At 44.2% G+C, this 26,500-nt stretch overlaps 1 protein-coding gene and 1 long non-coding RNA gene across 6 annotated transcripts in view; one reads left to right on the top strand and one right to left on the bottom strand.

Annotated features, from left to right (window-relative positions):
- Positions 1–1,223: 1,223 nt before the first annotated feature.
- Positions 1,224–8,434, bottom strand: LOC140911651 (uncharacterized). Its single transcript, XR_012159071.2, has 3 exons — positions 8,047–8,434; positions 2,442–4,228; positions 1,224–1,856 (listed from the first exon to the last, which is right to left on the bottom strand). It is a non-coding gene; the product is annotated as an uncharacterized LOC140911651 (long non-coding RNA).
- The window catches only part of VPS13A (vacuolar protein sorting 13 homolog A), a 262,972-nt gene continuing 244,427 nt past the window's right edge, over positions 7,956–26,500 (top strand). For 2 of the 5 annotated variants that reach the window (XM_073345103.2, XM_073345104.2), the window contains exons 1-3: positions 7,956–8,256; positions 19,022–19,065; positions 24,624–24,666. In XM_073345103.2, coding sequence (XP_073201204.2) covers positions 8,157–8,256; positions 19,022–19,065; positions 24,624–24,666 — 187 coding nt within the window. In that variant the 5' untranslated portion in view covers positions 7,956–8,156. The remainder of the gene's footprint in view (positions 8,257–19,021; positions 19,066–24,623; positions 24,667–26,500) is intronic. The other 3 variants (XM_073345105.2, XM_073345106.2, XM_073345107.2) reach the window with 2 other exon arrangements.

The raw sequence follows: 26,500 nt of genomic DNA, 5'->3' as shown, positions 1-26,500 counted from the left end.
GCTAATGGGGCAGGTTCATGCAGTGGAATGCTGATTCTGGGCCAGGGAAACAAGCACAGACTGGTGGGACCATATAGTGTTGCAGGTCTGGGACGATTCCCAGTGGCTGCGAAACTTTCGCATGCATAAGGGAACTTTGTGACTTGCTTTCCCCTGCCCTGAAGCACAGGAATACCAAGATGAGAGCAGCCCTCACAGTTGAGAAGCAAGTGGCAATAACCCTGTGGAAGCTTGCAATGCCAGACAGCTACCGGTCAGTCGGGAATCAATTTGGAGTCGGCAAATCTACTGTGGGGGCTGCTGTGATGCAAGTAGCCCACGCAATCAAAGATCTGCTGATATCAAGGGTAGTGACCTTGGGAAATGTGCAGGTCATAGTGGATGGCTTTGCTGCAATGGAATTCCCTAACTGTGGTGGGGCCATAGACGGAACCCATATCCCTATCTTGGCACCGGAGCACCAAGCTGGCAAGTACATAAACGGCAAGGGGTACTTTTCAATCGCGCTGCAAGCACTGGTGAATCACAAGGGACGTTTCACCAACATCAACATGGGATGGCCAGGAGAGGTACAAGACACTCGCATCTTCAGGAACTCTGGTCTGTTTAAACAGCTGCAGGAAGGGATTTACTTTCCAGGCCAGAAAATAACTGTTGAGGATGTTGAAATGCCTATAGTTATCCTTGGGGACCCAGCTTACCCCTTCATGCCATGGCTCATGAAGCCATACACAGGCAGCCTGGACAGTAGTCAGGAGCTGTTCAACTGACTGGTTGAATGGTGGTAGAATGTGCATTTGGACGTTTAAAAGCGTGCTGGCATAGTTTACTGACTCAGACGGCAGCAAAACTAATATTCCCACTGTTATTACTGCTTGCTGTGCGGTCCACAATATCTGTGAGAGTAAGGGGGAGACGTTTATGGCGGGGTGGGAGGTTGAGGTAAATCGCCTAGCCTCTGGTTTCGCACAGCCAGACACCAGGGCGGTTAGAAGAGTACAGGAGGGCGCAGTGCGCATCAGAAAAGCTTTGAAAACCAGTTGCATGACTGGCCAGCCTACAGTGTGAATGTTCTGTTTGTTTCTCCTTGATGAAACCCCCCGCCCCTTGGTTCACTCTACTTCCCTGTAAGCTAACCACGCTCCTCTCCTCCCTTCGATCACTGCTTGCAGAGGCAATAAAGTCATTGTTTCTTCACATTCATGCATTCTTTATTAATTCATCATAGAAATAGGGGGATAACTGCCAAGGTAGCCCGGGAGGGATGGTGGAGGAGAGAAGCACCGGGAGCGGTGGTGGAGAAGGGAAGGACAAGGCCACGCAGCACTTTAAAAGTTTAAAACTTCTTGAATGCCAGCCTTCTGTTGCTTGGGCAATCCTCTGGGGTGGAATGGCTGCGTGGCCGGAGGCCCCCCTACTGCATTCTTGGGCATCTGGTTGAGGAGGCTATGGAACTTGGGGAGGAGGGCGGTTGGTTACACAGCGGCTGTAGCGGCGGTCTGTGCTCCTGCTGCCTTTCCTGCAGCTCAACCATATGCTGGAGCATATTAGTTTGATCCTCCAGCAGCCTCAGCATTGAATCCTGCCTCCTCTCATCACGCTGCCACCACCTTTCAGCTTCAGCCCTCTCTTCAGCCCGCCACTTACTCTCTTCAGCCCGCCACCTCTCTTCCTGGTCCTTTTGTGCTTTCCTGCACTCTGACATTGTCTACCTCCACGCATTTGTCTGTGCTCTGTCAGTGTGGGAGTACAGCAGGAGCTCAGAGAACATTTCATCGCGAGTGCGTTTTTTCGCCTTCTAATCTTCACTAGCCTCGGGGAAGGAGAAGATCCTGTGATCCTTGAAACACATGCAGCTGGTGGAGAAAAAAAAGGGACAGTGGTATTTAAAAAGACACATTTTATAGAACAATGGGTACACTTGTGCACAGTAAACCTTGCTGTTAACATTACATACATAGCACATGTGCTTTCATTCCAAGGTCGCATTTTGTCTCCCCCCACTGTGTAGCTAGCCCCTCCGCCCTCCCCCCTCCCCGTGGCTAACAGTGGGGAACATTTCTGTTCAGCCACAGGCAAACAGCCCAGCAGGAATGGGTACCTCTGAATGTCCCCTTAAGAAAAGCACCCTATTTCAACCAGGTGACCATGAATGATATCACTCTCCTGAGGATATCACACAAAGATAAAGAACGGATGTTGTTTGAATGCCAGCAAACATACACTGCAATGCTTTGTTCTACAATGATTCCCGAGTACGTGCTAGTGTCCTGGAGTGGTAAAGTGTCCTACCATGGTGGATGGAATAAGGCTGCCCTCCCCAGAAACCTTTTGCAAAGGCTTTGGGAGTACATCCAGGAGAGCTGCAAATGCCAGGGCAAATTAATCATTAAACATGCTTGCTTTTAAACCATGTATACTATTTTAAAAGGTACACTCACCAGAGGTCCCTTCTCCGCCTGCTGGGTCCAGGAGGCAGCCTTGGGTGGGTTCGGGGGGTACTGGCTCCAGGTCCAGGATGAGAAACAGTTCCTGGCTGTCGGGAAAACCAGTTTCTCCGCTTGCTTGATGTGAGCCATCTACAACCTAATCATCATCATCTTCCTTGTCCCCAAAACCTGCTTCCATGTTGCCTCCATCTCCATTGAAGGAATCAAACAACGCAGCTGGGGTAGTGGTGGCTAAACCCCCTAAAATGGCATGCAGCTCATCATAGAAGCGGCATGTTTGGGGCTCTGACCCGGAGCGGCTGTTTGCCTCTCTGATTTTCTGGTAGGCTTGCCTCAGCTCCTTAAGTTTCATGCGGCACTGCTTCGGGTCCCTGTTATGGCCTCTGTCCTTCATGCCCTGGGAGATTTTGACAAATGTTTTGGCATTTCGAAAACTGTTCTGATAGCACAGATTCCTCTCCCCATACAGCAATCAGATCCCGTATCTCCTGTTCGGTCCATGCTGGAGCTCTTTTGCGATTCTGGGACTCCATCATGGTCACCTCTACTGATGAGCTTTGCATGGTCACCTCTGCTAATGAGCTCTGCACTCATCTGCAGCTTGCCATGCTGGCCAAACAGGAAATTGAAATTCGAAAGTTCGCGGGCCTTTTCCTGTCTACCTGGCCAGTGCATCTGAGTTGAGAGTGCTGTCCAGAGTGGTCACAATGGAGCACTCTGGGATAACTCCTAGAGGCCAATACCGTCTAATTGAGTCCACAGTACCCCAAATTCGACCCGGCAAGGCCGATTTCAGTGCTAATTCCCTTGTCGGGGGTGGAGTAAGGGAATTGATTTTAAGAGCCCTTTAAGACGAAAAAAAGGGCTTTGTCGTGTGGACAGGTGCAGGATTAAATCGATTTAATGCTGCTAAATTCGACCTCAACTCCTAGAGTAGACCAGGGCTAAGGGTTTAGTTAAGATAATATGTGAATAGGCCTTTTGTTGTTGTTGTTTATTCTTTTCCTCTGTTGTATTTCAATGGACAAATCATATTTTGTTTTGATCAAGCAGAAGCTGTTCTATGTCACTGCACTTTCATATTGGTCACAAGCCCCCAGGGAGAAGTCTAAGCAGGGACCAAAACCCAGTTGGACATGCTGAGGACAGGGCTGGTGAAGAGGGTGCAGTATCCGAGGGACCTAGTCTAAGAGTTGGGGTAAACTGCAGGATTTCACCCTGAGAGAAGTACAAGTGTGGGCCTCTCACTTGGAAAGTATGCCCCCAGAGAGACTGGGTGAAGGGTCAAAGATACAAGGAACCATAACAACACGAAAAACTCCATACCTGATCTCAGATCCTCCTACTGAACTGAACTGTGTTCAGTGCAAGACCAAAGTATAGATGCAAAGGTTGCTTTAAGCCACTTTTACACCCTTCCAATCAGGGTGGCGATGAGGGACCGGGCTGGTCTCTGATGTAAATGTTCTAATTTATCTTGCAGTCCACAACCCAAGGGGTCTGCAGATGGGATTACTGGGGCACAGGGACACCTCAGTCCTGTACCTTTCTCCCAGGCACACTTTTTGCACTGGAGATCATGTGGGGTTGGTGCAAATTCTGTTCCAGTGGTTCTTTGACACCCAAGGATTCCCCTAAGTAGAAGACCTCTTCAGGAATAAGAATAATCTGCCAGTTTTCTGGCTTCTTTGTGCTCTGCTGTCAGAGAGGGGCCAGGATCTGGCTTCTGTGCTGGGTACAGTCAACAGTGTCAGATTTATACATTTTGAAGAAAACACCTTTGAGAGAGAGAGAGAGAGAGAGAGAGAGAGAGAGAGAGTCTATAATTAGAATCAAGGTGTTAGGTGAAACATTAGCTACAAGCTCATAAAGACTATAAAAAACAAAAGTTTTAAAATTATTTGTTGGAAATAACATTTTATCACATCTGTAATGTATAACTGCTTAGTTACCTTCATATATACGGTAGATTTTTGAGACTAATTAAATAGCATCACTGCATCAAAAATTTAGCTGTCAATAAAGTTCCAGTCCTGCAAACATTTGAGTGTGCACTGCACTCTAAGTATGTGAGTAGCCAATGTGACTACTCATGTACTTAAAGTTAAGCAAGTGTTTAAATGCTTGTAGTACCAGGGCCTGTTTTACCGCTGTGAAAATAACTGGAATAATATTTATTCAAGGTTTAATTAAAAAAAACAACGGAGTGCTCTTCTTCCATATATCATTTGGACATAAATCTATTTTCTGCAGAATTTTTTAAAATATCTGAAACAGTAGTTACTACAGTCAGTGCGTACTGACCCTGCTATATGATCCTGATTCACTTGACTATAGCCAGGAAATAAATGTCAGTCTCTTATTAGCACTTCTATGTATCACACTTCTTTTACAAGTACATTTAATTGAAAAGAAGCTTCTTGAATTTTTCCCTCTGGGGGTAGCTGCAGTGTTCCCATATTTTTCTGGGAATAGTACTGTAGAGAAAAACAGAGAGATCAAAATTTTCCAGTGCTCTCTGTGGCATGCTCAGAGGCACTGAAGATTTCAGTACTTTCTAGTGGATGTATGAAAAAGACCGCAAACTGCTAGACAAGGTCATTCATATATCTCAATAAATCAGTTGCCAATGTAAAGACCTGACCAATAAGAGTAAGTCATGTGAATTTGAGCAGTTAATTGATTGACTAATTGTAGATCAAATTATTAGTGGCATACTGATATATGGGTCAAGGCAAGGTTATTGCAAGAAATGGACTTGCTTTGTAAAGAATGGTGGATATTTGGAGGACTAGTGAAAATGTTGCTTCCCAAAAGAGTTGGCAAACAGTGAGAGAACAGAAGTGCATCTATCCAATGGAAGACCTAAATTTGGGGGCAAGCAGGGTGACCACTTCTCTTCTCCCACTCCCCCCCCCAATGGCTTTTAAGTGTATGAGAGGCATCTTATCAAGTGTTTTATCCAATTGACAAAAGGAGGTGTATGACACACATTTTCACACAAGGGTGGAGAGTGAGCCCACCCCTACTCAGCTAGCAGTGGTGGCTCGCTCGTCTTGCAGAGTTGGGCCTGGCTCCCCACTTCAGGGGTTGCGACATGGCACATGACACTGCATGGTACTGCAATCCCATGTGCCATGCAGTGCCATAAATAGGCATTTTAGTGCCCGGGGTGAGCAAGCATATTTGCACCCCCTACTAGAGCCCTACACTACTGGACTATTTTTTAATCCTGCTCCCATCCTGCCTTGCAATACCCACTCTCATCTGCTCCTGTATTGTGTCCTCAGGGGTTGGGGACACAGGCCAGGAGCTGCTCTTGGGCACCCCAGCCGCCCCCACCCAGGGCAATTGGAGGGTCTGGGGCTCCCCACAGTGGCCTGGGCTCCTTGGTTGTGTCTTACCATGGCCCAGATCCAGCTTTCTGTAGAGGGGGAAGAGAAGGAGCAGGGGGTGGCCACTGAGGGGTGGGTGGGCTCATATGTCCTGCTTTTGCATTTTGAAAAGGGTGGTCACCCTACCTCTGGGTGGCCCTGATTGTCGCTGTGGGGTGAGTGCAGCGTGGGCTCAATCAGCCCACCACCAATGACCCATTGCCCTTCCTAGGTGCAAAACCTTGCTGTGCCACTGAGTGTATCTAATTAAAAATTAACCTCAAGGCATATAGATAAAATACAAATCCAAACTAATGGCAGAGAACAGATTTAGAAGCAAACACAACATAACGCAAAGATGCCCAGCACAACAGCTGTGTTAAAGATCTTTTAGTTTGTGCACTGAACACTATATAGACTCACTCATGGTTCAATTAAAATGTTCTAATTAGTACACTAATTGTCAAATTTCAATGTACAATTTCTGAAATCAAATCTATATATTTTTTCAATTTCATAATCTAAAGAATGGGTATTTAGATTAAAAGGTGACTTGTACTCCAGACTCTGAGGTATTTTATCTATAAGTTCTTGTTACAGTGTTCTATAAGATTCAACAGATGTCAGAAAATTGATCTCCCAAGAATCCCAGGGCATTCTAAAAATGGACTATGAATTAATCTTAAAGTTTTGAGCACAGTTTGAAAAATCAATGTTCAAGAACATCATTGACTTCCTACTACTGATCCCCCCCTTTTTTTAACATAGGAGAGGTACAGTGTAGGCCTCGCATAATGATTTTGGCATAATGCCTTCCTTTATTGCCTGTGGATAAATCTCCCTTGAGTCTCCCATTAATTTCATCTAAATTCCAAGTTGTGACAAGCTGTATCAGTGCAGGAAAAGGCATATGAATTGCCCCACTGTAGACACATCCTACAAGGAAAATACAAGTGCAAAACTTGATCATTTTCTTAGCAAGGACCAACATGAACTTGAATTTAAACCTAAGCCCTTTCAGTTCTTGGGGATTAGTATATAAAAATAAACTCTTTCCAGAAACAGACAACAAAACAATGTTCTTCCTGCCACTAGCAGAGAAGTGTATTCTGCTGCTTTAGCAAATCATCACTCCTCGGCCTGGTCTACACTAGGAATTTAGTTTGGTATAGCTATGTCTCTCAGGTATGAAAAATCCACACCTCTGAGAGATGTAGCTATACCGTGGTGTAGACAGTGCTAGGCTGACAGAATAATTCTTCTGTTGATCTAGTTACTGCCTCTTGGGGAGGTGAATTAACTTCACCGAGGGGAAAAACAATTGACCCAGGCTCTGAGACTTGGCACCATGGTTTTTTCTATGCAGTGCAGACATACTCTGTGTGTGTGTTAGAGAGCGAGCGATTTGGATGTGTTTGAGATGGTGTTGTGGGGACACATGATGTATAGTGGGTGGAATTTATGGATGTGTGGTGTGGGTGTGATGGATTTGGGGATATAGTGGATATGTGATATAGTGGGGTGGAATTGGGGGATGGAATGCGTTGTGGGTAAATTGGGGATAGGGATTATGGATGTTGGGGTATTTGTAAATGTGATGTATAGTGAGTGGGATTGGGGGTGTATGATGGCATAGGGCATGTGGACATGGTGTGCAGTGGGTGGAATTGGGGGACGAGGAGAGATAGTGAGTCATGGACAGTATTTGGGCATAGGGTATGAGGTGGGTATTTGGGAAGGTGGAGGTGGTGTGCACTGGGTGTAGTTGGAGACTGGGCAGTTGGGGATATGGTGTGTAGTAGGGCGAGTGGACAGAGCACTGGACTAGAATGTGGAAAGCTGGGTTCTGCCTCCCAGGTGAGCTGCAAGAGGGGCTCCCTGGGCCTTTGTCCTTGTCCCCACTTCACACTGTCCCCCACTTTGTACAGCGTGGTGAAGGGACAAAGGATGTATGAGGGCGAAGCACGTGAGGGGACACAGGCTGAGCAGCCCCTCCAACGGGGAAAACGGTCGCGCCTCGGGTAACAGCGCGCGCGCCCCCACCAGGCACCACCCCGCTACTGTTTAGGTAGTAGCGCGCGCCATCGCGTCACGCGCTCTGCTCTCTGTCAGGCGGCGGTAAGACAGAACGACCGCTCCTTGTGCGCCTGCGCGAAGGGAGTCGCCCGTTGGGAGAGTCTGTGGGGGAGGGGGTGAGCCCGTCGCCGTGCTTCGGTTCCTACTTGCGGCTCAGGGTGGGGACCCCGCAGCCTCTAGTCGGGGAGAGGCCCGGGCAGGCGGAGGGGAGCCAGCGCGCGGCCCGAGGCAGCGGCGGCTCCCGGGCCGGGGCAGGATGGTGTTCGAGTCGCTGGTCGTGGACGTTCTGAACCGGTTCCTGGGCGACTACGTGGTGAACCTGGACAGCTCCCAGCTCAGCCTGGGCATCTGGGGAGGTAACGAGAAGCCGGCCGCCGCTCCCCGATACCGCTCCGCGCGGGGCGGCAGGGCACTGCCCGGCCCCCCTTCATACCCCCACCCCGCGGAGCAGGCCCCTTCTCGCCCTCGGGACCGGGCGCCTGCCCCGCTACGGACAGGGTCCGTTCCCCCCCCGGGGCTCTCGGCAGCGCTGATCTCCCGGAAGGGTTTGGGGGCGGGCGGGCCCGGGGCTGCTGCGCAACCCACGCGCTGTTGTCCCGGGGTGTGGCCTGCTCCCCGCGCTGAGCTGGGCCCGCTGCCAGCTGTGCTCGCCTCGGCTCCGTCTCCTTTCGGAGGGTGAAGGGACGCTTCTGTCTGGGGAGGACTACGCTGTTGTTCAACCCAACGCGACTAATGGGAAGAGCCAAGAAAAACGTTCTCGTTTTTGGATTTGACAGCACTTACATAGAGCCTTGTCCCCTGTTCCTGTGTCACGTTACTGCAAAAACAGGAAATTATGACCGCAGAACTAGCGAAATTGGGGTGGGGGGCTTTGGGGAGAAAGGCAATATCTGAAACTACTTCACTTTCTTTAAAAAGATCGTTTAATCTTAGTATTGGTGTCTCAGTTTGGCTGAAAACTTTTGAAAGCAGCTCTTGGCATCCACGACCAATGTACCCTTTAAAAACTCTAAAAGAAAGTTGCATTTTAAACACTCCCCTGCACGGTTTAAAAGCTAAACAGGTGAATTATTCAGAACCTGAAAGTGAAACTGCCTGTGAATAAAAGTGAATTAGACTTGATTGAATTTTCATTATCCAAGGATAGAGAAAAACAGGTAACAGTGTTAAATTTAGTATAGTTTCAAATTTAGTTATATAAAGTGAAAAGAGAAAACAGTTTTACTGTAACGGGATGATTTGTTAAGGATCTATAAAAAGTTGTATTATTTTGCTGGTTCAACATATAAACACAATGTGGAAGGTTTTATTAATTTGTTTGGCTTTTATTTCTTTTTACCTAAAATTTATCAGGAATGGCAAGAATGGTCTTCCCTACTTTTTTTTTTTTTTTTTTTGGGAGGACCTAGTGCAGAGGTGGGGGTGTGGTCAGGGATCAGGGGTATGGATAGGGGTCGGGGCAGTCAGAGGGCAGGTAACGGGGGTTGGATGGGGCAGCGGTCCCAGGGGGGGCAGTCAGGACTGGGGGGGTGTTGGATGGGGTGGCAGGGGGCAGTCGGGTGGGGGGTCGGGGGTGGTTAGGGGACAGGGAGCAGGGGGTGGTAGGTGGGGTAGGAGTCCCGGGGGGGCCATCAGGGAACAGGGGGGTTTGGATGGGGCAGGAGTCCCAGGGGAGCTGTCAGGGGGCGAGAAGTGGGGGGGTCGGATAGGAGGCGGGGGCAGGGCCACGGCCACGCCTGGCTGTTTGGGGAGACACCTCCTCCCCTGCCCTCCGTACAGTTTTGGAAACCCGATGTGGCCCTCAGCCAAAAAGTTTGCCCGCCCCTGACCTGGTGGATGTCTGTCTGAAAACACTGTAACCAACTCTCTCTTGTCCAAGGTAGGTTTAAGTCTGTGTGAGCTGTGGTACACAGAAACAGGTAGTGTGAGTAGCAGTGATGACCACGCCACAAGCCCTGAAGGTGTGTACTGTAGTTGCTCCAGCTGCTGGAGCTGTGTAGCCATCTGGGCTCACTCAAATGTCATGCATGCAGGAATCACAAAATAAACAGACCCTTTACTCCCAGTGTAGCTGGGGAAAAGGAGTTCAGTAAAGTAGCAAACAAGTCATATGTATGTGCGCGTGCACACAGATAAGGTGGGTGAGGTAATGTACTTTATTGGACCATCTTCTGTTTTGGTGAAAGAGAAAAGGTTTTGAGTTTAAATAGAGCAAGCTTGAAAACTTGTCACTTTCACAAACAGAAGTTGGTCCAATAAGGATATTACCTCACCCATCTTGTTTCTCTAATGTCCTGGAAGCAGCACGCATGTGTGCACACGCACGCAAAAAAGTCAGTTAATAACATGCTTTGTGGTTCTATATCAGCCTGAATCCACACTGGCCCCATTGTGTCTCTGGAGCATGCACACATTCTGAGACAGTCCTTCTCAGCTAGGGATTTTCATGTCTCTAGGGCCAAGGCTTTCTTCTTGAAGCCCTTCCTTATTCAGAGCCCCATCTGACCCAGGCCTTCACATGTTTGGGCCAGATTACAGGAGCTTTCCTTGGTCCCCTCAGGACCAGGACAGTCCTGCGTCTCTCCAGTTTATCTTGATGGCTTGTGTATCCATTTCCACTCCTGGGATTATTTTACTGGCTGAGGAAAAGGGATTCAGCTCTCATCGGAGAGAGAAGCTTTCAGAGTCCTAAAGTTTCAACAACTCAGTTCCCTGCTGGAGAGAGAGAATGGACCTTGAAAAGACCATTGCTAGCATATTTATTGTGAGTATGTGTACCTTAATTGGAAGGACTGAGTTATTGAATCTTTAGTAAAGATGTCATATTTCCAGAATATTAATTGCTCACATTGTTGTTTCATTAGTTCTCCAGTTGTTGTACAGGAAGACAAGACCTGAATTTCTAATATAAAAAACTTGTAAAAACTTTCAGCTGCCCCTCTGTGTCACAGAGGGTAGAAGCTAATTTTTTTCCCCTTTGTAGGATATCTTTAAGACTTCCCCTAGCTGTTCAATCCAAACAATATTGGGCTGAATCTAATCTAACTAGAATTTTCTGCACTAAATGGCAATTGGTATCTTTCCCTATGGAAGGCAGTTTTGAGATTTGGCTGTAACATAATGGCATGTAAAATCTCACTTACTGACTGGTCTTTTCCCCACTTCCCTTGGGAGGAACACAATTCTACAGTCTAACAATTTAAATTGTAGCTTTTGTTTTGGAATATTCTGTAAAAATCTTCTTTGCTTACTTTCATACTTTTGTAATAAGTTTATCTTTCCTTCTTGATATTTACATGCTTGACAATGCTATACTTTCTCATAGTGGGTTATTTAAGTTTGGTTCTTTTTAATTTTTTAACCAAATCCCTGTGGCCCTTATTCAATTTGGTGCATGGAAAGTGGGTTTTCCCCTGCGGATTCATTTTTCTGATAGCATTGCTCCCAGAACTGTACTGGGTAATCTGTGACACTGTTGAAACAGCATCAGAGAAGGTTGATTTTCCCCGGTCCACAATGTGGTGCAGTTGTGGCATATGCAACCCAAAACATATCTTTCATATTTTGCATTACAGTGGAGTCGAATCTTAGGCGGGGGTTAGGTTCTAAAGTCAGTGCGTAAGGTGAAAATCGTGTATAGTCAAAATTACCCTTGAAAATCCCTTAAATCGCAAACCGGAGTGCCGCAGGGTAGCCAGGGGCATTGTCTACGATCAGCAACACTTTAAAGTCAAGTCCTTTCTCTTTGAGGTACCGCTTGACCAACGGAATGAAACACTTGTGGAACCAATCCAGAAATTGTATTTAAATAATGCTGCTGTCACCCAAGCCTTTTTATTTGATTGCCAGAACACAGGCAGGAGATTTTTTATTCTTGCCTTTTAGAGCACGGGGATTTGCAGCCCTGTAGAGCAAGTTCGGCTTTATTAAATGCCCAGCGGCATTGCCACAAGACAACACAGTCACATGGTCTTTAGCTGCTTTGAAGCCAGGGGCTTGTCTTTCTGATTTCGAAGTGTAAGTGTGATTGGACATTTTTTTCCAGAAGAGCCCAGTCTCATCAGCATTAAAAATTTGTTTTGGAAGATAGCCCTTTCCTTCTATGATTTTCTTTAATTGTTTGGGGTAGGCTTTTGCTGCCTCTTCATTGGCAGATGTGGCTTCACCAGTAGTCTGCACGTTTTTGAGGTTGAAGCGGTTCCTAAAACTGTTAAGCCAACCTTGGCTGGCTTTGAATTCCTTCTCATCAGAAGGCTGTCCCTCTTCGGTGGGAGGTTTCAACAGCACATAGAGGCTGTCTACACTACCCACTGGATCGGCGGACAGCGATCGATCCAGCAGGGATCGATTTATCGCATCTAGTCTAGACACGATAAATTGACCCCCAAGTGCTCTCCCGTCGACTCCTGAACTCCACTGCGGCGAGAGGTGCAGGCAGAGTCGATGGGGGAGCAACCACAGTCAACTCACCATAGTGAAGACACCGCTGTGAGTAGATCTAAGTACGTCGACTTCAGCTCCGTTATTCATGGAGTTGAAGTTGCGTAACTTAGATCGATTCCCCCGGCCCCCCAAGCGCGGATAGTTGAATTCGCGTAAGTTAAATGCACGTATGATGCGACTCACCTGTATATGTTAGCCTTTCATTCCAAAAGATCTCAAAGGCTTTGCAAAATATTTATGCTTTTCCCATTCAGATGTCACCATTTGTGTAGCAAAGGGTGGCAGTCAGTCAACAACCCTCCCCCCCACTATCTCATAAAGCCATGGATCTCTAATGACCAATTCACATTAACCAAACTAATGTTATGGAACTCAATTCTTTCACCTTAGAGGAATGAAGGCTTTTTGCCTTAATATTGAAAACAAATAACAAATTTGCTGCTTACAGTCTCTTGTATTACTACTTTCAAAAGTACAGTATCTTAATCCTGATAAATATATTTCCTTTGATATTTGTCAAGTGAACCAGCTTGCATGGTTTTATATGAATTTTAAGTGACACCTAGATAATTGCATAATGATGGAGCAGTGAAATTCTTCTGGTCACGGTAACTATAGTGTCTTTGACCCTTGTATTAGAGCGTTACTTTTGTGAACTTCATGTCCATCCTAAACTTTAAATAAAATTTAGTCTCTGAAAGGTGAAATATGCTAACTTCAATCTTCCAAATGTCGCACTGAGCAAAGTGGTTGCAACTTTTTATATTTTTGTTTAATTATACTCCTTGGTTTAACATAAGAACATAAAACTGGCCATCCTGGATCAGACCAGTGATCCATCTAGCCAAGTATCCTGTCTTCCTGTGGTGGCCAGTGCCATATTCTTCAGAGGTAATGAGCAGATCAGGGCAATTGTCAAGTGATCCATCCCCTGTTGTCCAGTCCCAGCTTCTGGCAGTCAGACCTTCAGGTACACACAGAACATGTGGGTTGCATCCCTGACTGTCTTGGCCAATAGCCATCGATGGACCTATCCTCCATGAAAATGTCTAATTCTTTTTTGAGCTCAGTTACAATTTTGGCCTCCCTAACATCCTCTGGCAATGGGTTCCACAGGTTGACTGTGCATTGTATGAAGAAATACTTCTTTATGTTTGTTTTAAACCTTCTGCTTATTAATTTCATTGGGTTCTTGTGTTATGTGAAAAGGTAAATAACACTTCCGTATTTATTGTCTCCACAAGAATAAGGTTCATAATTTTACAGATCTCTATCATATACCTGCTTAATCATCTCTCTTCTAATCGGAACAGTCCATTTTTTATATGGAAAATTTCTTTATATGGAAGCTGTTCTATACCACAGTCATTTTATTGCCCTTTCTGTACTTTTTCCAATTTTAATATCCTTTTTTGAGATGGGGCGACGGGAACTATATGTAGTATTCAGAATTTTTTTTTTCCAGGTGTCTGGCTCGTGGATCTTGGCCACAAGCTCAGAGTCTAATTGATTGCCATATTTGGGGTTGGGAAGAAATTTTCCCCTAGGGTTAGATTGGTAGAGACCCTAGTGGGTTTTCGCCTTCCTCTGCAGCATGGGTCATGGATCACTTGCAGGTTTAAACTCTTGTAAATGGTGGCTTCTCTGTAACATGAAGTCTTTAAATCAGGATTTGAGGATTTCAGTAACTCAGTCAGAGGTTAGAGCAGAGGTGGGCAAACTGTGGCCCTTGGGCCACATCCGTCCTGCAGGACTGTCCTGCCTGACCCCTGAGCTCCTGGCCCGGGAGGCTAACTCCCGGCCCCTCCCCTACTGTTCCCCCTCCCATGTAGCTGTGCCTGCTGTGAGCTCCTACTGCTCTGAGCGGCATGGTAAGGGAGTGGTGGCGGCGTGCGCAGCGGTGGAGGGGTTGGGTAGGGGGTCCTGGGAGGCAGTCAGGGGACAGGGAGCAGGGCGCAGTTGGATCGGGCGGAGGTTCTGAGGCGGTCAGGGGTTGGGGAACGGGGGGGTTGGGAAGGGAACAAGGTGTGGGAGTCCCGGGGGGCCTGTCAGGGGATGGGGGTGTGGATAGGTCGGGGCAGTCAGAGGACAGGGAGTGGGGGGGGTTAAATAGGGGGTGGGGCGGTTTGGGGCAGGGGTCCCAGGAGGAGGCAGTCAGGGGACAAGGAGCAGGGGAGTTGGATGGGGTGAATAGGGGCCGGGGGCCAGGCTGTTTGGGGAGGCACAGCCTTCCCTACCCGGCCCTCCATACAGTTTCGCACTCCGATGTGGCCCTCAGGCCAAAAAGTTTGCCTATCCCTGGGCTAGAGGTATATTATAGGAGTGGCTGTGTCAAGTTCTATGGGCTGTAATGTGCAGAAGATCAGACTTAAATGATCATGTTGGTCTCTCCTGACCGTAAAGTCTATGAGGTCTGGGTGTATCATGGATTTATAGTGGCATTATGCTATTTTTGTCCTATTTTCCAGAGGCGCGGACTCCATGGGTGCTCCAGGGCTGGAGCACCCACAGGGAAAAAGTAGACAAGCTCCCCACTCCTTGTCTCCTCCTCCCCCCCCCCTTCCCCGAGCGCGCTGCATCCCTGCTCCTCCCCCTCTCTCCCAGCAATTCTCACCCCCCCCACCGCCTAACACAACTGTTTGGTAGCGCTTAGGACTTTCCAGGAGGGACGGGGAGGAGTGGGGATGCGGTGTTCTCAGGGGAGGAGGTGGAGAAGAGGCAGGGCAGGGGTGGGGACTTGAGGAAAGAGGATGAAATGGGGGTAGGAAGGGGGAGGGGTTGGAGTGGGAAAAGAGGGGGCGGGGACTTTGGGGAAGGGGTGGAAAGGGGGTGGGGCAAGGGCGGTGCAGGGGCAGGGGTCGAACACCCATTGGGCAGAGGGGAAGTCAGCGCCTATGCTATTATCTGTCCCTTTCTTAATGGTTCCTAACATTCTGTTGGCTTTTTTGACTACTGCTCTGCATTGAGCAGATGTTTTCAGAGAACTAGTCACAATGATTCCAAGATTTTCTTGAGTGATAACAGCTAATTTGGACCCCATCATTTTGTATGTATAGCTGGGATTATGTTTTCCAATATGCATTACTTTGCAGTCACCAATATTGAATTTTATCTGTCATTTTGTTGCTCTGTGTAATGGGGTCTACAAACCCCATATTAAGCATAGATCGGGCTGGAGGGAGGGGAAGGAGGAGAGTCTCTTCTGTTTATAAGCAAGCAGCTTTATCACAATCCCGTGCAGCTCCCAGTCATGGAGGGAGGCACCCACAGCTGCCACCAACAGAGGAAACAAGGCCTGCTATAGAGGGGAGAGTACAGAGAAGGAAAGGGAGGCATAAGAGCCTGGGATAGCAATGGGATGACAGCCCTGCACCAGGCTGCCTCCAAGAAAACAGCCAGAAGACTGAAGGAGACTGCAAGCACAAAAAGTAAAGGGCTAGCAGACTTAATTGGAGGTGAGGGTCCAGGAATTGACCGGAGAGCAGACTATGGCGGGTCAGTCAGAAGAAGCTAAGACCCCCTCGAGACCATACTGAGAGATGGTGACACCCAGTCACCCAGTTTTGTGATATCTCTTTGTAACTGTTTGTAGTCAGCTTTGGACTTAACTGTCTTGAGTAATTTTGTATCACCTGCAAACTTTGCCACCTCACTCTTTACCCTCTTTTCCAGATCATTTATGAATATGTTGAACACCATGGGTTCCAGTACAGATTCATTGGGGACCCAGCTGTTTACCCCTCTCCACAGTGAAAATTGACCATTTATTTCTACCCTTTATTTCATATCTCTTAACCAGTTACTGATCCATGAGAGGACCTTCCCTCTGATCCCATGACTGTATAGTTGTCTTAAGAGCCTTTGGTGTGGGACCTTGTTCAATTCTTTCTGAAAGTCCAGGTACACTATATCAACTGGATCACTCTTTCCACGTTTGTTTGATTTTCTCAAAGGATTCTTTTAAATAGATGGACGAGGCACGATTTCCTGTTACAAAAGCCATGTTGACTCTTCTATAACATATTGTGTTCATCTATGTGTTGGATAATTGTTTTCTTTTAACAAGGTCATTTTGAATTCTGATCTTGCCCTCCAAAGTGCTAGCAACCTCTTGCAGCTTGGGGTCATCAGCAGATTCTATTAGCATACACTCCACTTATTTATCCAAGACATTAATGAAAATATTGAATGAGTCCGGACTCAGGGCAGACCCTTTGGGACCCCATTAGATATGTCCTCCCCGGTATGACAGCAAACTACTGATAACTACTTTTTGAGTACAATCTTTCAACTAGTTGTGCACCTACCTTATAGTAATTTTATTTAGCCAACATTTCCCTAGTTTGTTTAAGAGAATGTCATGTGGGACAGTCAAAAGTCTTCCTAAAATCAAGATATCCTGGCTACAGGTTTCCCCCATCCACTAGACCAGTAACCCGCTCAAAGAAGGAAATTAGTTCGCATGATTTGTTCTTGACAAATCCAATATTGGCATATATTTATAACTCTGTTATTCTCTAGGCACTTACAGACAGATAGTTTCAACCATATTTTGCCTGGTACAAGTTAGTCTTACTGGCCTGTAATTGCCAGGATTGCCTCTGGAACCTTTTTAAAAATCTGATGTTACCTTAGGTATCCTCCAATCATTTGGTGCAGAGGCTGATTTAAGTGACAGGTTATATACTGCAGTTGTTGGATGACACTGAGAGATGTGGCACCCTCAGTTGACTAGTAAAAATAGACAATAGCCTCATACAGTACAAGACAGACTAAAAGAAAAATGCCTTTTTAACTTTAGGATGCCATTATGCATAGGTGTATATGGAGGAGCATAAATGTAAAACCAACAGATGCTTGAAGTGATGGAAAGTAGATAAATATTCAAATACACTAACAGTTTAAGTCTCTTAAATACACACATTTGAAATGGTGACATCTTTTCAGTGAAGATTTAGCATTTTTACCTGAGCCCTGCAGTGAAGTGTCATTACCCGGTTTTATTATATCTGTAAAATGTTGTTTAGAAGATTTATGGGTGAATTATGAAGCACAAGTACTTCAAATTAAATTTCATGTGTCAAACCAAATAAAAACCTTTTCTGATGGCTTTCTTGTTTACTTGACAATTAACAAAATTCCATAATCTGTCGTGCATCTCCTAGTCACTGGCAAGCTACTGATCTACTTTATATGTATGTAGTTGTGCAGCACAGCAAATTCTTCTTCATGGGGCCTCTGCATAATCCTATTTGTGGGATATAGTGTTCCTGGTGTCGAGCTGTGATATATTTCTAGCCAGCAATGTCCATTTGTGCCACTCGGCGTCCCTCTGTAGAAGATTTCGAGAGCATAAAGGGGGCAGTGGCCTCAACTGCCCTTCAGTTGCTTTTTAGTTGCTGAAGATGCAGTGAGCTTGAGTTGCACAGTGTCCTCAGCGCTTTCCTCATCTGTTTCTTTGTTTTGATTCTGCCCTTTGTGGGCTATTTCCTTTTTAGTTTCACAGATTATTTAAACAGATTATTTAGTACTTTTCCTCAGATTGAAGCGTAAAGAAAAATGAATCGTGCTGAAAGTACAAATTCAGAAGGTATAATAAACTTTGTGTGGAGCTGAATATTGTTCTTTGGACCTGATGGAAATGCTGCTGACACTAAAGTCTATTGGTTGCAAATGGTGTTGCACAGATGTGCAGCTCAGTAAAGACTCTAGTTAACACTCTCATAGTTGCTTTGCCTCTACAGCGTTAACTGGAATGAAAAGCAGGAAAAGCTTACCTAAGTAAGCAGATACAACTTAGTGTATACACGGGCAGCAGATCTGTTGAGTAGCAATGTTCTGTGTTTATTCAGGTAGTCACTTTTCTGAGCACAGTCACACCTAAAGACAGTTAGATTTACCTAATTGCTCTAGTTGGAAACATGAACATTAATTGTAAGCCTATAGAAGTCAGTTAAATGGATGTTTACCCATGTTGTTGTTAACAGATGCAATATCAGACTTCATGACTTTTCTGGATACTAGGGCCTCGTCTAAAACCTACTGAAGTCAGTGAGAGTCTTCCATTTCTTCAGTGTCCTATTGGTCAGCCTCTGAATCAGTAATAGAGGATCCAATAATTTACTCAGTCTTTTTTTTTTAATTTCAGTTCTGGTATGTTAACAAGTGGCACATAATAGTCTGTATAGAAATTTAGAACACCTAGTTCTGTAGGAGCTAATTCTGATACTTTAAAGAATGTCTCAGAGAACTTTTGTGTGCAAATAGTAGGAGCTGGTAAAGACACACGAAACTTGTTTACATGGTCATCTCTGAAAGTCTCCTGATGTTGCTGTAGCACTGGTGCTAGTATTAGTGGCAGTTCTAGTGCAGACTGGCAGCTAATATTTTTGATCATGGCCCCATCTATGCTAGACGTGCTTTGAGACAGCTGGTTTGCAATAGTGCTCTCTGCATTATTGGCAACTGTGTGACATTTTTCAGGGGGAAAATGTCATTAATTGCAACATATGGTCTGTTTTCTCTTCATAAACAACAAACAAATATTAATACTAAACCTCTATCCTAATTGCTGAAAACTCACTGTGAAATAATGGTGCTTCTAGGTTTGCAGTAGTTTAGGAGATACAGAACTGTGTTTTAACTACAATTTTAAATCTTTTCATCTTTTTCCTTTAGGAGCTGTAGCACTTAAGAATCTTGAAATAAAGGAAAATGCACTGGTAAGTTCAAAGCAAGCAAAAATGAGAAACTGTTACTATTGTTCTGAAAATAGTTGTTTGTATAGTATATTGAACATTTAAAGTGCCATATAAGGATGGAGTTGGTTGATTTTTAGCTAGAATAGTAAGCAGACATCTTTCATCTCAAGAAATGAATTGCTTTGGTCTTCTGAAAAACCTTCAAAAGTTATTTGTTCTTTCGTTTTTATGGACTGCTCTGCTACTATTATTTGAGAGACCATTTAAAAAAATGTCATGAGGAAACTGGAATGACAGTTACAAGTCTGATCTAAAATATATTTTTAGCTTTCTGAATAATAAAAAAATTTGCTGGCTAGAACACAGTTTATCAAGCACATAATCTAATAAAACAGTATTTGAGATTAATATTAAAATATAGATAATGGACTCTCTTGAGCACATCAGGAAATATTAAAACATGATGATCTTGACATAGAAACTTTTTTTTAATTATGTAAAATATTGCACAATCACAGCAGAAAATTTTAAAACAGCCCAAAGTCTTAGATTTCCCTAAGCATGTCTTAGAATGGTTAAAGGGAGAAAAATGAGACCTTTTGTATGGACAATGCATGGTCAAAATTTTTAATCCAGCAATTATTCAAATAATTTTGGCAATATACTCAAGAGGGTTATTTCACTTTGCATCACTCTGTTCCAGGCATGTTGGTATTTGTTTGAAGGCGTTGGACTTATTTTCCAGAGCTTCCAACTTGTGTCACAATAAATAACATATAAAATTTTCTCCCAAGCATGACAGAATAGATTTTTCTTGCATGAAAACTGTATTAATTTAACTCAGCCCCATAGGCTTAATTTTCAAAAATTAAGCATTTTGGTTATATTATGTGAAATATTATAAAGTATTAAACTATACTGTTAGCATTTATGTTAAATATTTTGCACTGAATAGTTGCTCCTGATGTTTTTCCCTTTAGGATGAAACTGGTGGAACTTCTGTTTTTTAAAATGCTTTTTGAATCCCCCGAGCCGTGGTGGTGGGGTAGAGCTTGATCCAGACTTGCTGCAGACTATAAGTGTTGTCCTCCGAATATTTGTCAGTTTCTTCTTGAGATACATTTGTGAATGAACTCCATATGGGAAACTGCCTCATTGGCTGTTGCTTCAGCCCTTCACCCAATAATGAATTGGATAACGTTTTTATTGGATGACGTTTTTATTTCTGTAACCTTATCTTTCAGCAGATCTGGTTGATTTAAAAAAAAAAAAATCTTAACACCTAAGGAATTTCTAATAGCCTTGCACTAAGGAGCTATTGTGATAATTGGGCTACAAATTTACTCTTAATTATGAGCTCAACTGTAAAAAGAATGTGAAAGTTCTTAATCTGTCACAATAACCTATAATAAAAAATGCCGATGGAAAAAGATACGAAAGGGAGACAGACTGAGTTAATCGAAAGAAAAAGGCGTACAGATATAACTCAAGGGCTGTGTTAAGATCATGCTTGGTAAATAATGAAAAAGAGTGGAACCAGAATTGATGTGTTAGAAACTAGGCCTGAATGGTGGACAATATAATGAGAGGATTGGCTGTTCCACCCAGTATTCCCTTTGCGGGTCCTTAGAGAAAGTGATTTTGGGGAGAAAAACTGGGTAGTGGACAAGTGTCACCATCATGGCCACCATTTCCACTGTCTACTGGGACCCCAGGCCTTGGTCACCCTGAGAGATGTCCTGACCAGACTACTCCAGAGAGGGGTCCCAGAAGACATCACCACCTCTACTGTGTCCAGCTGAATACAGAAGACCACCTGAGAGGAAACGGGATCAGACCTTAACAGCAGCAGCCCCTCTCAACTAGTTACTCTTTTCCCCTAAAGGACAGTTATTACCATCTTTAGATGGTGTCTGAGACTGTCAAACAAGGGTTTTTTCCTCTTCTAAGAACTGTCTCCCACTAAAGGGAAAGGGAACAAGGGATGTTGTTAAGCTGAAAGCCTTACTTAATATTTTACATTTCAATTGCTTTAGTTGTTTTCCTTTCTTTTTCTTTAATAAAAGCTTAAGAGGATTTCTAATGGTTCATTTTCCATGGTATTAAGCAGGCTAAGATCTTTGTAAACCAAACCCCAGACCTTATTTAACACCTTTGACTCTCTGGGCACATATATTCCATCTAAATTAATGCAGAAGAGCTAAAATCCAGGACTGATATCCCGCAGGTGATTTTCACCAGAGAAGATTGACAAGTTAAATTTTCCTTTATGAGCTCAATATCTGACCTTTTTTTAAAAAAACAAAAGAAGTGATCTGATTCATTCTTCATTGTGCCATGGTTCACAGATCTAACATAACAGGTACTTCAGCTTGCAGTTATTGCAGTTGGAAGTAGAACCAGACCTGTCAGTCACTGATAGTAGGAGAATGACCTGCTCCCTGAAGTTTGTTCCCAGTTTTCCTTCAAGTGCATTGGGTGCACATACACCTAGAATGAAATGTAGATGTGTGCCCAATACACTCACCATCTCCATGAAGTGCTGTTTGATTCAGGTAAACTGAAGTGTGTGCAGAGTATGATAGAAGATTTGCCCTTCGAAGGATCCGAGCTTTTCCCCCCTCAAAAGTCAGACAACAGTATGTGCACTGTAAAGGACTCCTGTGTGAATCTCTGTTCACTAGGAGTTTGTACTCCGAACAAAAAGGAGCAGTTAGGCCTCATCTTTGTTATAGATCCTTGATCTGGCAGAGATCAGACGATTCTGCCAAGAGAGGCTCTAGACCTCTCCATTGTTGCCAGCCAGTGTTGTGTATAGGTCTTTCTAACCAGACAGCCTCAACCTCCAAGTTGAGCAGCTCCATGACCAAGTTGAAAACAATGGGACTCAGGGGCCAGCTTTGCTTCACGCTGCTACGGATCGGAATTTCAGGAGTGGGTGGTGGTGGTGCAGCCTTCATACAACATCCCTATTGTGAATATCTGCAAACCAGCAAAATGGTAGTTTGTACAAACTTTTTCCAGACAATGCTGTTACTCAAGCCTCTAGATGCTATGCCAACTTTGGCAAAAGGGTGTTAGTCTGTTCAAGTGATCCAAAGGCCCAGGACCTGTATGGTAATTGCTGATGTGTCACCTACAGTGGAATGCATATGTGCACAATCCCTTGAAGGAGAAATAAAGAGTTACTTACCTGTACAGTAACTGTTGTTCTTTGAGATGTGTTGCTCACATACATTACGTGACCCTCCTTCCTCAATACTTTGGACAGTGTATGCAGTGATGCGAAGGAACAGAGAGGGTGGTGGTGGACACATCCTTTTATGCTCTTGGCTTGACACTCAAGGAGAGCAGGGGTATATTGACCAGCTAGTGGAACTGCTGGCAGAAGTCTTCAACTTGAGTATGATGGGTGCACATACACCTTTAACAGAATGAATATGTGAACACCTCTTGAAGAACAAGCAAATAACAATGTTTTTATCTGTCTCCATGGTCGCATGCTCAGCCTGATCCCCTGTTGCAGAGCTTTTCTGGGGAAATTTCCAAACTTTATTTTAAATTTCTGACTAATAATTCAGCTCACTGTGTCTGTTTAATTCCCAGCTGTGTCCTGGAGCTTGTATTTGCTTTTTGGGAAGATTGTCCCCTTAGCTCTACTTCTCCTTCTGGGGTTCAGTGAGTGGTGCTTCTCTAGGCTTCAGGTAGAGAGCTAGTCCAAGAAAAGCCAGAGGCAAAAGGGATCATTCTCAAACTAAAAATCCTACTGACTAAGGCTGCAGCTTTCAAACTATAGCTTTGGTCACAGTGAGGACACTGGACATTGTACAGAGGGGGGGATACTATGGAGCTGTGGAAGAATCACAGGAACTGCTTTGTCTCATTCCCAATCTTAAGCAACCCATGGAAGGGCCAAAACATGAATGAAATCATCAGTTATCTATATCAGATTGAAGCAACACTCTCTTCTCATCCTCAGCCTTAGATTTGGAACAAACAGAACAGGGCTCCCTCTGAAACATCTGAAAAAGCTCTGAAAAGAGACTTGTCTTCATCCCATAGACATTTTTACTACTTGCATTTAGTTGGCAGCTTTGAGTGTTACCATTTGATCTGGTATGTGTAACACTCTCTTCCAGGATCATATTCGGTTTATTATTGGCATTAAAAGAAGAAGAAAATTCACTTTTATTTCTTCTTGAACATTTTTTCCAATTATGGAGATATACGCAGAGAGAGCTTGAAACAAACACACAGTGATTTCTGTTTCTGGAGTATCTTGGATTCATGATAAATGCTGATATATGGCACTATGGAAGTCAGTCAGAGGCCTTGGCTGAGGATGAATACTATCAGGTGGAAGGTCTCATCTCATACTGTTAACAGTATGGTGTAACAAACACAAAAATTGAACTCTTATTGGAGCCTATTTGAAATGTTGATCTCATACAATGGCATGATTCAGAGAACCAGTGTCCATATGATACCTATCCAGTACTACTTATTTCTTCCACATCTTATCCTGTCACATCTGTTGACAGAATTCAGGGAATAGTCTCAGCTCCCTCAATTGGTGAGTGCAGAGAACCAGATTTTGTTGGAGGTATCCACCCATTAATAAACTAGGCAGAGTAATCCTTATGTTAGATGTCCGCTGGGGTTAATGGAGGGGGCTTTTTCAGGTCCCAGTTCAGTCCAGGGAATGGGTATCAGAAGCAAAAATCATAATATGCACTAGCTGGAACACAAGGATTCAGTAAGGTCTTGAAGGATTCTTTCTTCCCACAGCCCTGCTCTGGTCATTACAGTCAGTGTGGCTGGGGCATTTATAAATAAATTAGGAATAAACACGATCAGTGCTATTCCAGAGAAAAAATCAACTTCTGTTCTGGGAAGAGCATACTTTCCTACCACTAAGGAGAGATGAACCCATCAATGGAGAGGTGAACATCAGAACTTACATGGCAGAAATTGGGTTAAGCAGAGTGGAACCTACATCCAGAAATACACTCACTCCTTGTCAGTATATTTACACATGGAAACACCAAGAAAATATCAAGGGAACATTAAGGGACAGGGTATATCCTTGCTGCTAATGAGTGACAGGGCTGGTTCTGCTCCCAGGCTCCAAGCAGGCTGACTTACATATTCTAATTTGTGGGCCTTATCACTCGAAGAAGGGAAACTTTCAGGTAAGCACAGATACATATTCCTATTCTAGTAGAGTTGCATTCTAGTGTAACAAAAAAACCAATACACATTTTTTACGTTCTGCCTCTATTGTTTTAACAGTCTGAAGAAGATTAAATGTCACATCCCCCTAAAATGGTTTTGTGATCTAATAAACACATGTTCAATCTAATATGGTTGACATCTAATATGGTTAGACATCTAGGAAAAGACTCCCATACTAAGATGTATTAAGAATATATGTTCTCAATTTATGTTTGGTGTTTGGAGCTAAGTGAACAGTAGTGTAATTTTGCCAAGAGAGGAGTTGGGGAAGAAAACATAAAGGTAAATTCAATATGTTGCTTAAATAGGTCTAAATATTTTTTAAAAATACCTTCTCTTTGCAGAGTCAGCTGGATGTACCATTTAAAGTCAAAGCAGGGCATATTGGTAAGTTGCATTTTTGTAGCATGCACTACTTTGTAATAAATGAAGTAAGAGCTTGCAGATGTATTTTCTGTTCTTACAACTGACCTCGGGCATTTCAAGTAGTTAATTTTCTTAAGGGTGTTCTGCAGTGTGTAAATGAATATGAATCAGTTCGCCCATTCTGGAATAAATATCTTCATACCTGTAAAAGACATTCTTATTTTAACTCTGGGGGAGGAATGCTAACATGGAAAACATAAGGAAGATTTTCCTAGTTATCAAATATTTGATAACGTATAAAATAACACTGTATATTAAAACCAAAAAATCCCAACAACTACATAATTTAGATTTTTTTCTTTCCTGCCTCCTGTAGTGTGCGAACACTTCAGCAGGCTTCCCATCACTGGCATGTTGCATGACTTGGGGAAGTTTCCTCAGAACACAAATTGACTGGTAGCATGACAAGAATTAGTGACTGTCATAAGGCAGGGCTTCTCCCTAGCTTGCTCAGGATTCACTGCCATGCTGTGTTTCTTTTAGGCAGGTTTATTGTCCAAACTAAAACAAACAAAACAGTTCCTCAGTGCACCCTTTGCATTTCAGACTGTCACTGTCCCTCCTCCCAGGGGACTCTGTCAAGCCTGCTGCTCCCGCTTCCTGCAGCTTCCTGGCTCTCTCTCAGCCAACTGCCCCTCACTGGGCCTGTCTCTGACCCTTAATAGCCCTGCATGCAACATTGCTCCCTTAATTGGCCCCAACTGGGAGCACCTGTTCTGGAAACTGGGACTGGACCTACTTAAGTTATAGGCAGGCAGCCACCCTGTGACATACTGTACCTCTCTTCCTCCCTCCCCCTTTTTAAAAAAAACAAACGACTCACAGGCAGGTTTTTTCTGACGTGCGAGGCCCTTCTGGACACCTTTCATCCCTGCCCCCTCCCCCAACCAAAACACACAAAACTTGATATAAACTCCTATGTACAAATTCATACACATCAGTATTCCCCAAATACCCCACATTACATAAAGCCAACATTACAATCCATAATCTACCCAGAGTCCTCATAACATTGTCTTCTCCAGAGCTTTGAGAAGGGTATCTTCTCTGCACACTGAGGCTTCAGCATGTCTGCACATAGAGATTCTTAATTCTCCCTCAAGTTCACCAACAGTGAGGTTCAGGCAACTTCTTTCTTCCTGTCTTGAGTGGTCTGGCGTTCTCCAGCCAGCTGCTCTTTTTCTTGCTGAATCAGCTGTAGCTCTCATTCTGCAGCCATCAGTTGCTCCTCTGTCTTCACAACGGAACCCATAAAACAAATGTCCTCTGCCTTTCCTCCTGCGAAGGACCACTGCCTTCACCCCAGCCAAGGAGTCTGTGAGAGGCTGAGATGTAAAGGGGGGGAAATACACTGGGAGTGATAGCCCTGCTTGATCTTGAAGAACTATTTTGCCTATGTTTGAGAAATAAAACTGCCTAAAAGAGACTGTAGGAATAGCAGTGTTTTTTTTGCGGGCGGAGGAGAAGACTTACTTTGTTACAATGTCATTGAATTGAAAAAGCAAATGGTTTATAAGGAAATGTGCTGAATCTCAATCCAGTATTTTTTCCTCTTTCAAATTTATCCCTCAATGCACTTTTTCCATAAAGCTTACAATAAATACTTAAATATTTTGATTGAGCCAGCAAGATGTGTCCATATCTAAAATGTCCAATCCTGTTGCTATTGGCCTTATCTTTCCTCCTCTCATCCTGTCCCCACTTTTATGTGTTTACCCTGCTAGTTGCTATTTCTAAAATATTGTAATGTATCTAAAGATTGTAAACTTGTCACAGACTATTTTTCTGTTTGCTT

This window comes from Lepidochelys kempii, chromosome 5 (genome assembly GCF_965140285.1).
Source record: "Lepidochelys kempii isolate rLepKem1 chromosome 5, rLepKem1.hap1, whole genome shotgun sequence".
Classification (NCBI taxonomy): domain Eukaryota; kingdom Metazoa; phylum Chordata; order Testudines; family Cheloniidae; genus Lepidochelys; species Lepidochelys kempii.
Note: the sequence above shows the minus strand (reverse complement) of the source record. Positions and strands in the feature narration are given on the sequence as shown.